The sequence below is a fragment of the Nicrophorus vespilloides genome, unplaced genomic scaffold (assembly GCF_001412225.1).
Source record: "Nicrophorus vespilloides isolate i.1.1-1 unplaced genomic scaffold, Nicve_v1.0, whole genome shotgun sequence".
NCBI lineage: Eukaryota > Metazoa > Arthropoda > Insecta > Coleoptera > Silphidae > Nicrophorus > Nicrophorus vespilloides.
This window is the reverse complement of record NW_017097178.1, coordinates 38,988-53,046: the sequence shown is the minus strand read 5'-3', so window position 1 is coordinate 53,046 and position 14,059 is coordinate 38,988. Positions and strand designations below refer to the sequence as shown.

At 33.8% G+C, this 14,059-nt stretch overlaps 4 protein-coding genes across 5 annotated transcripts in view; all 4 read right to left on the bottom strand.

Moving 5' to 3' along the window:
- LOC108559312 (ABC transporter G family member 22) overlaps window positions 1–1,170 on the bottom strand; it is a 67,057-nt gene extending 65,887 nt beyond the window's left edge. For both annotated transcript variants that reach the window (XM_017916552.1, XM_017916553.1), the window contains exon 1: window positions 546–1,170. In XM_017916552.1, the coding sequence (XP_017772041.1) occupies window positions 546–652 (107 nt within the window). In that variant the 5' untranslated portion in view covers window positions 653–1,170. The remainder of the gene's footprint in view (window positions 1–545) is intronic.
- Window positions 1,171–6,738: 5,568 nt separating this feature from the next.
- On the bottom strand, window positions 6,739–7,758 carry LOC108559309 (glutathione S-transferase theta-1-like). Its single transcript, XM_017916549.1, has 5 exons — window positions 7,561–7,758; window positions 7,386–7,476; window positions 7,173–7,323; window positions 6,933–7,113; window positions 6,739–6,878 (listed from the first exon to the last, which is right to left on the bottom strand). The coding sequence occupies exons 1-5, from the start codon at window positions 7,670–7,672 to the stop codon at window positions 6,754–6,756; spliced, it is 660 nt and encodes a 219-aa protein (XP_017772038.1). The 5' UTR covers window positions 7,673–7,758; the 3' UTR covers window positions 6,739–6,753.
- Window positions 7,759–8,064: 306 nt separating this feature from the next.
- LOC108559308 (bifunctional coenzyme A synthase-like) lies at window positions 8,065–10,030 on the bottom strand. The gene is made up of 4 exons (XM_017916548.1): window positions 9,708–10,030; window positions 9,242–9,623; window positions 8,795–9,184; window positions 8,065–8,740 (listed from the first exon to the last, which is right to left on the bottom strand). Exons 1-4 carry the CDS (start codon window positions 9,906–9,908, stop codon window positions 8,169–8,171), a joined length of 1,545 nt encoding a protein of 514 aa, XP_017772037.1. The 5' UTR covers window positions 9,909–10,030; the 3' UTR covers window positions 8,065–8,168.
- Window positions 10,031–12,898: 2,868 nt separating this feature from the next.
- Window positions 12,899–13,642, bottom strand: LOC108559310 (probable 28S ribosomal protein S23, mitochondrial). Its single transcript, XM_017916550.1, has 3 exons — window positions 13,510–13,642; window positions 13,288–13,449; window positions 12,899–13,230 (listed from the first exon to the last, which is right to left on the bottom strand). The coding sequence occupies exons 1-3, from the start codon at window positions 13,551–13,553 to the stop codon at window positions 12,933–12,935; spliced, it is 504 nt and encodes a 167-aa protein (XP_017772039.1). The 5' UTR covers window positions 13,554–13,642; the 3' UTR covers window positions 12,899–12,932.
- Window positions 13,643–14,059: the final 417 nt, after the last annotated feature.

The window sequence follows — 14,059 nt, the reverse complement described above, 5'->3', positions numbered from 1 at the left end:
GAAATTTTAATGTCATCATATTTTATAGTTCTTGTTATTGAAATTACTTGATTTGAATTGTAAAAAATTTGGATTTAAACTGAAAATTGTAAAGATTGGTATTAAACATTGAAATTTTATAGTTTTGTTTGTCGGTTTTCAGTTTAAATCAAACTTTTTCACAATTCAAATCAAATAATTTCTCACCAATAAACAATTGTTCCAGAAAAAGAAAGAACTGAAGAAATTTCTTGTATTATTTAACTAAAACACTAAAACTTCTTTCTACTTAATAGTTTTTGTTGTTGAAATGATTTGTTTTGTGAAAAATTATATAATTAGGATGTGCTAGGAGTTGTGAGAGAGAGCCCGGGGGATGGGCGAGATCCGTTGCTCCAGTTCGAACTGAAAGGTTTTGATTTTCTCGGAGAAACAGAGTGTGTGTATGAGAGATGGAGAGAGCAGCGTTGTTGTAATAGGTTTTTGTTGGCTATCAGAAAATCAACAAGGGAACGGTGCGCTGCGTGTTTGTGCGAGAGTTAGTGGAGAGATAAAAGTGCGCCTACCTTTGATTAGTCTTGGGCCGTATCATGCTGGGTCTAGTGGAATCCTTATTAGGGAGGCGCAAATAGTCTTGGTCTCCGAGTAGGAACAGGTCCTTGGATATGATCATGGCTGCTAGAGCATGGCACCACCACAAACACTCACACCACTATTCTGCCTACTACTATTCTTCGGCTCTCTTATTTATTTATTTATTTTTTATTTTGTAAATTCTATTTTTCTTTCTACTCGTGCGTTTCTCTCTTCTCAAATAATAACCGTCTCCTCTTCCAAATTCGTTGTTCCCTTACTTCCGAACCATTTGCAGCAACCCTCTGGAGATGATCGTCGTCCCAATGCGCTACGCTCTAGGTTTGCGTCTGCGGTGAGGAGATATATTCGGAAGAATTGATGCTGGGATGAAGCGGAGAAGAGAATCTGCTGTAGATCGCGATCGTGAGGAGCGCAGCGGCAGCAGCAACGGCAGCAGCAGCAGAAGCAGCCTCTCTGTCTTGAATGCTCGGTACGCGCGCGTCTGTATATACGTGCTCGAGTGTGTGTGCGCGCGTGTGTGTATGTATGTGTACGGCTGTGTGTTTGAATGTGTATGTTGTTAGCGACGAGCCTCAACAACGCGTCAACTAGAACTGAGGCATAACTGAGGCACTTGTTACGAGCGCGATACGCACCTGTCCGGCACCGCACGTGAGCTCCGCGATGGTAACGCAAGCGCGCGTCCAGCGTCCGAACCCCACCGCCGCCTCCACCACTGAAAGACAACAACAAACAACAACAACAACAATATCGAAAAACTAACTGTAAGATAATTGAACAATAGATCCAGAAGGAAAGAACCAGTCTCATCATATTTTTTTTATTGTATTTCACAAAGACAACAACAATATCAACACAAGATAAAACATAATCATAGTGTAACGTTTATAAACAATTGATCTAGAAGGAAAGATTCAAAGCTTTTCCATCCTCTAGAATCTATTTGTAACAAACAACAGTTTTGACCACATCAAAAACTAACAAATGATAAAACACATACAAAGTTCAATAATAATTAAATAATTGCTCCGCTTCGCCATTCTCTCTAATCGATTTTCTATCACGCGATAGAACATATTTAAAGTCTAACAATAAATAAATAATGCTGAAGGAAGAAATCTTACCCATTTTTTGTGTATTTCACAAAAACAACAACAATACGACAATATCAAAAATTGACAACGATAAAAGATGAACTAAAACTCTGACAGATTTCTTGTGTTAGTTAAAAACAATATGAAATACTAATATAAAACATGTTTAAAGTGTAACGATAAATAAACAATTACTGCTGAAGGAAGAAATCCTACCGATTCTTTCTATATTTCACAAAGCAGCAACGAAACGAAAATAAAGTACATTCAAAGTTCAACAATAAATAAATGTTTCAAAAAGATTTCTGTTCATCTTCTCTGATAGATTTCTTGTTAATTTCACAAAGTCAATAGAGGAATATCAACAACTAACACAAGATAAAAGTTATTTAGAGTCTAACTATAAATAATTAATTATTACTGAAGGAAGAATACTAAGATTTCTTTTATGTTTCACAGAGATAATAACAATTACAACAATATCAAAAATTAAGAACGATAAAATTTATTCAAAGTTCAACGATGATTAAATAATTCTTCCAAAAGGAAAGAACCTAAGCTTCTATCAACATTTTCATAGATACATTTCTTATGGATTTCGAACAATAAAAATATCAAAACCGTAAAGATTGGGATTGAAAATTGAATTTTTGTCAGTTTGGTTGTTGTCTCTATCATTTATTTATACTTTATACTTTATAATTTGTAGTTTTCATTGTTGACATGATTTTATTTGTTTTGTGAAAATCTAATTGTAGGTAAATCATAATCCAACAAATTCATAGTTCAACAATAATTATAAAAAATAAAAAAGATTTCTTAATGTTACTTCAATAAAACAATAACAATATCGAAAAACTAACTGCAAGATAATTGAACAATAGATCCAGAAGGAAAGAACCAGTCTCATCATATTTTTTTATTGTATTTATAGTGTAACGTTTATAAACAATTGATCTAGATGGAAAGATTCAAAGCTTTTCCATCCTCTAGAATCTATTTATAACAAACAACAGTTTCGACCACATCAAAAACTAACAAATGATAAAACACATACAAAGTTCAATAATAATTAAATAATTGCTCCGCTTCTCCCATAGATTTTCTATCACGCGATAGAACATATTTAAAGTCTAACAATAAATAAATAATGCTGAAGGAAGAAATCTTACCCATTCTTTGTGTATTTCATAAAAACAACAACAATTACGACAATATCAAAAATTTACTACGATAAAAGACAACAAAAAGATGAACTGAAGCTCTGACAGATTTTTTGTATTAGTTACAATATAAAATACTAACACGCGATAGAACATATTTAACGTGTAACGATAAATAAACAATTACTGCTGAAGGAAGAAATCCTACCGATTCCTTCTATATTTCACAAAGCAGCAACAATTACTCTCATGTATATTTCAGAAAGACAGCAAAAATAACGAAAACATCAAAAATTAACGACGATAAAGTACATTCAAAGTTCAACAATAAATAAATTCTTCATCTTCAACAAGTAACACAAGATAAAAGATATTTAGTGTCTAACTATAAATAATTAATTACTACTGAAGGAAGAATACTAAGATTTCTTTTATGTTTCACAAAGATAATAACAATTATAACAATATCAAAAATTAAGAACGATAAAACTTATTCAAAGTTCAACGATAAATAAATAATTCTTCTAAAAAGAAAGAACCTAAGCTTCAACATTTTCTTATGGATTTCGAACAATAAAAATATCAAAACCGTAAAGATTGGTATTAGAAATTGAAATTTTGTCAGTTTGGTGTCTCTATCATTTATTTATACTTTGTTGTTTTCATTGTTGACATGATTTGATTTCTTTTGTAAAAAAATAATTGTAGGTAAATGAAGCTACGAATCTATTTTTTGTGAATTACGAAAAGACTACATCATAAACCAACAAATTATAAAACAAATTCAAAGTTCAACAATAATTATAAAATATTTCTTAGTACTATTTCAATAAAACAACAGCAATATCAAATACTAATAAATAATTACAGTAGAAGGAAGAAACCGAAGATTTGACATCATACCTGCTAATTTCTTAAATATTTCACAAAGACAACAACATTTAGGCCAATTTCAAAAATTAAGAACTTTAAATATTCGAATAGGACATAAGCTAAGATTTCCAAAGATTTACTTATCAATTTCTAAAATAAAACAACAAAGAATAAGAAAAAGTATCAAAAACTAACACACAATTGAACAATTTTTTTTGAATATTTCACAAAGACAACAATTATATCAAAACGATAAATAATTACTTGTGAGATGGAAAGATTTGAAACTTTTTTCACCCTCTCGGATTGATTTCTTGTGTATTTCGCGATGGTTCTTTTGGCGATGTTTTTTTTTGGTGCCGAAACATCACCCCTTCGATGGTAACACAATGCCGTCCGACTTGTTTTTCGCGTTGCAAGCATTGCTGCTGGTTGCCGATGGTTTAATGGTTCTAGGTGCATCGAACCAACCCGACTGACCCAACGCCATTTGTTTACCTATGCAACTCATTTTTAAGTCATGACTCATAGCACCAAACAGGTAACTCACTCGACAGGGGGAAACAATCAATTCACTTCTACATATCCATCAATACACTTTAATACTTTAAATCATTTTCAAGCAAAATCTATGAAATTTAAGTGAAACAAAATATCAAAATTTCCATCAAAAATTTAAAAATTGACCTAAATTTAGATGATATCAAATTATTTTCTCTCTCTTTCAATAACCTTCACTTTTTTTAAGTCGTATCGTGCTTATCTAGGAAACTAAATATTTGGGCACGAGCAGAATTACAAATCCATTGTCTAAATCCCCTTTTTTTTATTATTATAATAATAATAAAAAAATCACCCAATGCCTCAAGGTTAAGTATTAAGTATAAAGCTGCAAGGTTTACTAAACTAGATCATTATTATCAAAGTTTTGCGCAAACATTTTCCATTTTTTTTTGTCAAATCATCCGAAAAAAGCAACTGAATTAAGTCAAGGATATTCGTCTTTGTCAGAATTAAAATCGTCTAATAATTGTAAAGTAAAAAGTAAGGATTTTAATGTAATAAATTAATTGTGAACACTTAATGATTTATAACTTTAGCGCTGTTGACGCGAAACTTAGTTCGAGCGCATTCCGTTTTTACGAGGTGGCGCTGCTCATCAATTTCCATGGATACATGTAAAATCTTACAACAAATTATTAAATGTTTTAATTAATGCCTTAATTAGTTAAATTGTAAATAATTTGTTAATGTTAAAATTATTATCAAATTGTTCTGTTCATCTATTACAACAAATTACCTTTATATCAATAGTAATAACGACGACATAATAAGAAGTTACCACAACAAATTTTCATTAATTACGAGATTCTTTAGTATTGAATTAATTCCAAGAAGATTTTAAATATAAAAATATATTTGTAACATAAATTAAAGAACTATTATTTGTTTTTTTTTATGATTATTAAACAAAAAATAAATAGACTTGGATTAATGCTAAAACTCTTTTCTAATCTATCTTCTTCTTCTTCTGGCGAATTAGCACCATCCAATTATCATTAGCACTTCAGACAATTAATCAGAATATGCAACCAAGCAGATTAGTCGTGCAAATTTGGTTGTCTATATAAAATAATGTACACATTTCAAAATTTATGTTATTTCATGAGGAAAATTCTTATTTTTTCAAGTTTCAGGAAATTCCATTTTCTAGATCCGTTATATGTTTTATTATATACAAAGTTACAATTGTTGTAGGAAATATTTAGCTGAAATGCAAATTTCTAAGAATGAAAGAAAAAAATGTAAATTTTATGTAGTTTAGGGTATGAAAGTAATGTAAATGATCTTACATAAACCTAAAGGCTGCTTATTTTAGTGACAAACAGAAAAATTAACTTTATGCACTTATTTAGAAGCTGTTTCAGAAGATGAAAGAATAATACATTATGGAATCAATGAAAAACAGTACAAGGAAATTAGGACACAAAGTGTTCTAAAAATAAATTACTTACAAATTTTTACTTACTAATGTAGACAAAATATTTGGTATATCAATTTAAAGTCTTAAAACTTAAAGAAAGAATATTTTGAAATTTTTAAAAGACACTTTATAACTATTCATTATGTAGACTTTAGAGAAGATTTAAGATGAAATTGTCGTTGGATGGAGACAATTAAATTAGTGTATATGTATGCAAATAGGATTTACTAAAAAGACAATAAAAAAATATGCATATTTAAATCATTAATAAATATTCTTATAATAATGATAACTACCAATTAATATCATCAAGACCTCAATTTCATACAATGATCTTTGTATATTTAACAGACTTTTAGACTAGAGATAATTTTTAGTCAAAAAAAATACTAATTAAATAATAATTTAATACATTGAAAACCAATAGAAAAATGAGAATTTAGTAATAATTTAATTAATTAAAACAATAATTTAGCTTATATTTACTTGATTTAATATAGAAATTCCACAAAGTATCGATATTAAAAAGTAAATATTAATTTTTTTTGTAGAGAATTCTTACCATATTTTCCCATATCATCTTAGCTATACGAAACACAGACAGTCAACAAGATAATCACTACAAATATATTATTTTTGATCTGTTAAATATTAACGAACAAACACATTTAGTTAAAGTCATCTCAAAGTCAATAGTAATTTAATATGAAACAAAAAGCTTACATTATATACGTGTGTGTAATAATAAGAAAATTGAGAAAATTTAGGAGGAATTTAGGAAATTTTATTTAATTGTAACTAAAATGAATATTTAAAATCAACGTTGTGCAACAATTGAAATCAACTATTGTTTTTATTGGTCCTTCTTAGGAGAAAACAAGAGATTAATTACGATAAATGATGAAAATAAGTCTAATTAATAAAGTGAATATAGTTGCCTATAACAGCAGAGTTTTATTGCAATTATAAATATATTTTTATATACTTTTAATTATATTATAAAATAATTGTAATCAGTTTGTTTCAACGAAGAAAATAGATGCAAAAAGCATTTGATGAAGATTTATTGTTTGGAAATAATTGCTTCGACAATAGTGTGTGCTTCCTTGTAAAACGGTTCCTCTCTAACTTTCTGCAGCCAAGCCTCCAAATACGGACGTCCTTCGCAAGGATTGTAACCAGCAATGCCTAAAAATATACAAATTAAACTCAAATTTATCCACAATTATTTCTCAAACTGACGAGTTTGTTCAATTTCACAAGCAGCCCAAATATCGGCCGCATTCGGTGTTCCTCCTGTGATGAATTTATCATCTGATAACCAGAGGCTTTCAAACAAATCCAAATTATCGGACATATTTTGCTTGGATCCTTTCAAATGTCTTTCAGAACTTTGTTGTCCAGTGATTAAAGGCATCAACCACTGAAATTTGAAAAAAAAAAATAATTAATTATTTATTTATTTAAGAAACGATAAATTACCTTCATTCTGAAATAACCAGTGCAGAAACCACGGATGTTGTGATGTTGCCATGATAGAAATTCGTCGACTCTGGCTTGACTCTTGCTATCCTTTGGATAGAATTTATCTGACAAATTCTTTTCGTTCGCCAAGTATTTCAAAATCGCCACACTAAATTCCAATGAGATATATAATCGTGGATTTTTGCAAATAATTCATTTGTATTTTATTACCTCTCCGTTAATCTGAAATCTTTGTCGTGTATGACGGGAAGTTTTTGAAATTTCGATACGTCTTTCGCGAATGATTCACTCAAGTGCATACCTAAAAGTATTGAAAATATTACAATTAAAGCATTCTTAGTTAATATTAATTGATTTGTTTTGGCAGCCATTGCAAATTAATTACCTGTTTTCAATGGGATTGGACAAGCTTCGTACGGTATCTTCGATGCTTGCAGGACGATGTACAAAGCCCTGCAGGGCTGCGAGAGCAAATCGTAATAGAATTTCATTGCCATTACCTTACTCAATCAAAGATTGATTCCAACTGCTATGGAATAACACCGGTTTTTTGACTATCTTTCTTAGACTGTGCAAAGTCCAAGTGTGTTGTAACTAATATGCAACTAAATTTACATTTTTTCAGTAGATAAGGGTGCTTATCTGAATGTATGGAGGCTTCTGGTATCTTGAGAAAACAACAGTATTTAGTAACCTATTTGTTATAAGTAAAAAAATGTATGCAAATAATTAACGAATCAAATCAGATTTGTGCATATTTATATTTTTTTTAAACATAATAAAGTTTTATTTCAATAATATTGTTTACAAATTTAACAAAAATTCTTGTAGAAATTGGGTGATGATGAATGAGCGGTGATTCGATGCTTGCATATATATTTAGAATAAACACGTATTAAAAATATTTTTATTTACTCCAACCAACAGCGAATAAAATATGCAACATAAAGAGATATAACAAAAAGAAGTTAATAAGATTTCTGAATATATCCTTTACAGGAGTCTAGTCTGCAGGAGGTCCCAAGCCTTATCCACTTGCTTCCTCGTGTACTCGACGGGCCACAGGCTGCACAGCACGACGTTCGAGTTCTCCACGTAATACGTGTTGTGTGCCTGCGCGTTGATCCTGGCTATCGCCTGATCCTCGGTAAGTTTGTTTCTGCTCTTCAATCTCGCGATCGCCTCGTCCTTAGGAACTAGAGTGGTCCAAACCTCGTGGCAGAAGTCCTGCCATCCGGCGTTCAGCAGGACCGCGGCTTCGATGACGACGACCTGCTTGTCGGAGACGGAAATCATGTTCTTCACTTCATCGGCAATCGCGGGCCAGATCAACGAATTCAACTTCTTCATTTGCTCCGGATCGCTGAAGACGATACCACCTAGAATCTGCCTGTTGATTTCCCCGTCCTTGCTCAAAATCCTCGATCCGAATTCGTTGACCAGCACCTTGTGGCACGATCTGCCGGGTTTGTATAAGTCGTGAGCAACAACATCGCAGTTTATAACGTACGCTCCAAGCTCTCCCAATCTCTTCGCCACTCCAGACTTTCCGCTACCAATTCCACCTGTAAAATATATAACATGTACTAACAATAATACCATGTTGATGTCAATCCTACCGGTTAATCCGATTATGTAAGGTTTTTGTTCAATTTCTTTCGGTTCCAGCGGCCTCAGCAAAGAACCCAGCAACCTCATCCTACCGGTACTAGAACTAATCTTCGTTTCTTCATTTGCGCAAGGATTCGGTTCGTCGATTAAGTCGATCGAAAGCACCTCCAAAGTGTCCAAACCCTTTTCCGCCCTCACCTCGTTGACCTTGTTGCCACCCTTCAAAGTCTCTGCGCTGACAACCAACAAGTTCATTGTCGGATCACTTTGGGTGGGTCCAAAAGGATCCGCGATCGGTGTAACATTAATAGTTAACTCTGGACAGATGTCCTTCAAGAAGTTCTCCACTGCCTCAACCCTCTCCTCAATCGGTTCAACCAATTCCCACAGGGTTTTAGCTGAAATCACAAAAGAATAATGTAGAATCAGTAAATAGAGCGTATGAGAATATTTACATGTCAGCATATTCTCTTCAGTCACACCCACAGTAATCTTGTCAGTTGCCCTCAGTGCAGCTTCTGTTAGCAACAACTTGTGAGCTGTGTGCAACCTGTCGAAGGTTCCCCCCAACACTGTATGCTTGTAAGTCTTGTCTGAGCCATCTCCAACAGTAAAGTCTAACTGCTCCAGATGCTCAGAAGGTATAGTAATAACACCACAACCACTGGTCTTATTGCTGATACGCCCTTTCAAGAAAGCATCCACATCACTCTCATTGTGCTTCTTATCGAATATAACCAAATCAATGGGCCTCTGTGTCTGGATGCTTTTCAGATTGCTGTACTTCAATCCGGACAACAGAACCCTAACATCTAAATGCTCACATTCGCAAGCAGCCTGAAAGTACAGATTTCAAACTGAGCTATATTACATTATCATCATATTTTTTTTTTGTTTGTTTGTCTGGATTCTCTTCATTACCTGGCTGTAAATCTTTGAGATGGTTTGGCTGAATTTTGGCCAAGTTGTGAAGATGTTTTGATGGAAGGAACCAAAGGGTTCTCCAAGTGCTGAGAGCAATTGAATGTAGAGGGTGTTCTTCACTTGGCTCCGCACGCTCGACAGGATCTTGTTCAGGTGCGTCGGATTTGAGACGACCAGAAGGCCAGTTTTCGCTAGCATTATTATAATGAAAATAAAAAACTAAAATTAAAAACAACAAACTGAGACGTGTCCCACAGTCAATTTAGGGTTACTGGACTGAACAACAGGCAACCAATTTCACATATTATCGTTTACAGATTACACTCCAAGGTTGCGCACACTTTCAAAACATTACCATTACGTAATTGCCTGGGACTTTGGTACAATGATTCGACGCTGTTCAATCAATTAACGAATGCATCCATTATCTTCGATTTGTTTTTAAAATGATTCTCATGTTTCGAACCTGTTTATTACAATTACATAACAAATCTTTTATTAGCGACATTATAAATTGTGTCTATTAAAATTGAGAAATTAAAGAAATTCTAAGTAGAATTACATAATAAGAGCATAAACTCTTATCAATTTTTATAAATTTGTTGCAAAAACTCCATTTTAAACAGTCGTCCCACAGGGTACTATTTTGGGTCCAATAAAACTTAAATTTTACTTTCTTCATTATTTACGATTGTTAATTTTGTAATTTTTATCTAAAAGTAATTCTTAGCTAAATTTATGAATGATCAAACAATTGCGTCTCATTGACATCTTTGAATCTGTATCCTTTCTTTAAAACTCTGATAAGCTTCGAGTGCTCCACATCTTCGTTAGTGATGTCGTCGTAATGCAACTGCTTGGACTCCTCGATTTGCTTCTTAAACGTTTCAATGGGTTTCATCAATCCTCTGTGGATGTTGAAAACCAAATTCTTCCACTTCTTCAGCTGCCTATAATTCTCCCTGTACATCCAATCCTTCATACCGTCAGGCCCTGCTATGTGCAACGTCTGCAGATTTAATACATATCTCCTTGCATTCATCATCCGGTTCTTAACAGTTTGGATATAATAAATATAAGTCGCCTTGTTCTCATCGGTAAGCACGTTGATGTGCAGTAAATATTTTACTTGCAGCAGACACAAAATCTGCAAATTTAATAATGAGTGAATGATGCAAGTAAACTGAAAATGCTTGAGTGTACATCGAACGCTTCTTCTGGGACGTTCATCAGCAAATGGCTGAGAGCTATCCAAACGAAAATCTCCTCTACCAAATCATCTTTGCCATCTTCGAAGTACGTGAGCAGAAGTTTTTCTATACGCAGATAATACATGTTGTGAATGATGAGTCGTTCCTTGATGGTCATATTCGAATGTTCGTACATGAACATTGGATTTCTTGGACATCCCGCAGTGAAGTCAGAGATGTGTGTAGTGTTGTATTCGTTCATGCTGTTGATTAAAGCTTAGATTACTTGCAATTAATGGAAACTTGAATTTGTTACCATTCGACGAATTTCTTGGAAATGTAAAGTATGTGCTCGTCGGTGGCCAGAGATTCGTTTAAATTGCTAATTACTCTTAAGATGGTGGCGTTAATTTCATTTAAGCCATAGTTATTCTCGATACAGAACTTCTTGTATGTGCTCTTCATCGAATCGTTGTTGAATAAAACGCTCGGACTGACTTCCACGTAGCTAATTTCTTCTAAACGCGTCGTAGACATTATCGAGGGATTGGAAAAAGAGGCGGTTGCAGCCAGCTTCCTAACGTGCCGAACTATGGCATCGTTCTGGAGGCCGCTGTACGGAGGAACGCAGCTTTTTGGAAAAGGAACACCCATTTTAATGAAACAAATTGTTCGCGTCAGAATCAGTCTCTTGTCAAAATCTTGTGAAATTTATGTGCTCTGATTTCTTTGTCGAGTTGAGAAAACAAAATGGGTGGTGGAGTTTCGTCGCAGAAGGAACGCGACATGAAGAACAGGCAGACCATCATCGAGAAGATGCTGAACATAGCTCAAGCATCGCATTCGGTTTCCAATCCTTCCTTAGATTCCAACGAATCAGATACCTCCGACGATGTAGTGGCCAGTCCGAGCATGCTTTTCGACATGGAGACCAAAAACGAAATATACGAACGGTTTCTTCGGGATACAGGGATCCAGAGACATTCCCTCACCGTGAATATCATAAGAAGTATTACACCGGTGATGGAAATAATGGGAGCGGATGATAACATCTTGTATTACGCAAACAAATACGTTGAATGGTATTAGATTTAGGAACAAAAACACATTAACACTAACATTTGAGTATTTCCGCTTTGCGTAGTTTACATCGATACGACGAGAACTTTTTGGAGGCCTTCAGTTATTGCGCCGACCACAATCCCATGGTCATTTATGAGCACCAGAACAAGTCGATGAACGATCGTCTGATCTTGCACAAGCTCTACCTTTTGAGAATCGAGAGGATCCTGAGCACGTCGTACGAGGATGGAAAGGAAGAGAAGGCTCAAGAGATTTACAATTTGGTGGCTTTGAGCCACCTGATTATGCAAGTGAAGCCGTTTTTCTTTGAAGTATGATTCACTCATCAAATTTTATTTACATTTCTATCATTAAAACTGAAATTTAGCAAATGAATCTGAGGCAAATCAAGTTTCTGCTCCATCACACGTTAATAACCGAAGACCAATTGGCCCCAATGATCTGCTATTTGGAGGCCAGGGGACAAGGTTTAATTAAGGCTCTGGAAAACCACAAGATGAAGAAGAAAGTCATCAAGTTCCGAACGGAAAACGATTCACCGTCTCGTGGTACGTTTTAAAATGTTCAGTAATCTCATCTTATTTTCCATTAGATAATTACAGGCAACTGAAGAAATGGTTCATAATAATACAGAATTTGCGTAAGTCTCTGCAAAAACCGTTGGCCGAACTCGAGAAGCAAATCGAGAGCGGCCGCAACGACGAGATGAAGCTCGATGTCGGCGAGGACGAACCGTGCATGCTGATAAACTTGCTGAAGAAAGGCTACAAGTATAAAGAATTCGGTAGATCGGAAACGCGCTCTGCTTTCAATAATTTTACCAAGAAAAGTCCGAGTATGCCCATGAAGAAGGCAACCACCTCGACCATTCCAAAAAAATAAGCGCTGTGTATATTTAGAATCAATCATTTATTATTTACATACAACTACATTCACTGATCACCACAAATCAATCTTTAAATATATCTTTAACATTAATATTAACAGCCTGCTGTTTCTTAGCTTCAGTGAAATTGGTAGTAATATTAACGCCAGCGCTTGAATCCTCCGAAGCTTCAATTGCTTTCAATTCCCTTTCCTTCTTCAGAATGTCCAAAGTCTCATCGAACAGAATTTGTGAATCAGCCTCATTTCCATACTGAGCTCCCAATTTGTTGTAGCAATCTATGAATTTCTGGGTTAAGGTTTGGGTCTGGTTGTTCCTCAGGTTCACTGTGCCAACACTCTTGAAATGACTGTGAACCTTCCTAAAAGCATTGCTTATTAGTATCAAGTACAAATCCAATAAGATTTCATATATTTACGCCCGGATTATGTCTTCTTCATACAAAATCTCTTTGACTTGCATGTTTGGGGCTGGTCGATCGTAACGGGGCTCCTCTTTCGGGGGGAAAGCTTCGTATATGTCATACCAGAGAGGTCTATCGTTCCAAGACATTGCACCTGATTGCAGCAGCCCCCTTGTTCTAAATAAAAATTCCATATTACTTTGCATGAATTAAAAGCAATTCGAATTTATACGAAACCTTGTGTAAATCGTTCCAATCTTCTCCAAACGACTGCTTGCCATTGTATTTGTTTATTTAAACCTTTGCACGGATTAAAAATCTTTTATTTAAGGTTAGGAATTGTATCACAATTGTATAGGCTAAATTTATAAGTGATAGAAGTTGCATAAGCAGGACCGTATCCAGGATTTCTATTTACTTCATAATTTAGAGAAATATTCAATTTTAATAGAATTATGAAATATTAACGTTTGCATAATAAATCTTTACACATAACATCAAAAATAATAACTTTTTAGTTTACTAACTTTACCAAAGAGACAAAGTTTAATAACTTTTCTAGTTTTGAATTTATTGAAGTTGATATTAATTATCTACAAGAAGGAAGTGAATAAATCGAGAATCAAGTATAATCGTTTTTTATTTTTTTTACATACAATTTATTGGAATATGTTCAATATCTCTTTTTTTTTTGTATTTTCGTTTTTAAATAATAGATTTTGTATGATTTTTCAGTATAGATTTATTTATTTTTTGTTCCGCATTTAATAACTAACGATGTCCTTAT

What these genes read in the sequence shown, in the direction of transcription:
- LOC108559309 (XM_017916549.1), bottom strand. Translation starts at nt 7,672, where the DNA reads ATGGCAATGAAATTCTATTACGATTTGCTCTCGCAGCCCTGCAGGGCT. An exon ending in TCCAATCCCATTGAAAACAG is followed by an intron (nt 7,477 to 7,560) that starts GTAATTAATTTG and finishes CAATACTTTTAG; the next exon opens with GTATGCACTTGAGTGAATCA. An exon ending in CTGGTTATTTCAGAATGAAG is followed by an intron (nt 7,114 to 7,172) that starts GTAATTTATCGT and finishes TTCAAATTTCAG; the next exon opens with TGGTTGATGCCTTTAATCAC.
- LOC108559308 (XM_017916548.1), bottom strand. Translation starts at nt 9,908, where the DNA reads ATGCTAGCGAAAACTGGCCTTCTGGTCGTCTCAAATCCGACGCACCTG. An exon ending in TCTCAAAGATTTACAGCCAG is followed by an intron (nt 9,624 to 9,707) that starts GTAATGAAGAGA and finishes CTGTACTTTCAG; the next exon opens with GCTGCTTGCGAATGTGAGCA. An exon ending in TTACATAATCGGATTAACCG is followed by an intron (nt 8,741 to 8,794) that starts GTAGGATTGACA and finishes TATATTTTACAG; the next exon opens with GTGGAATTGGTAGCGGAAAG.
- LOC108559310 (XM_017916550.1), bottom strand. Translation starts at nt 13,553, where the DNA reads ATGGCAAGCAGTCGTTTGGAGAAGATTGGAACGATTTACACAAG. An exon ending in ATTGGAACGATTTACACAAG is followed by an intron (nt 13,450 to 13,509) that starts GTTTCGTATAAA and finishes ATTTTTATTTAG; the next exon opens with AACAAGGGGGCTGCTGCAAT. An exon ending in GAAGAAGACATAATCCGGGC is followed by an intron (nt 13,231 to 13,287) that starts GTAAATATATGA and finishes CAATGCTTTTAG; the next exon opens with GAAGGTTCACAGTCATTTCA.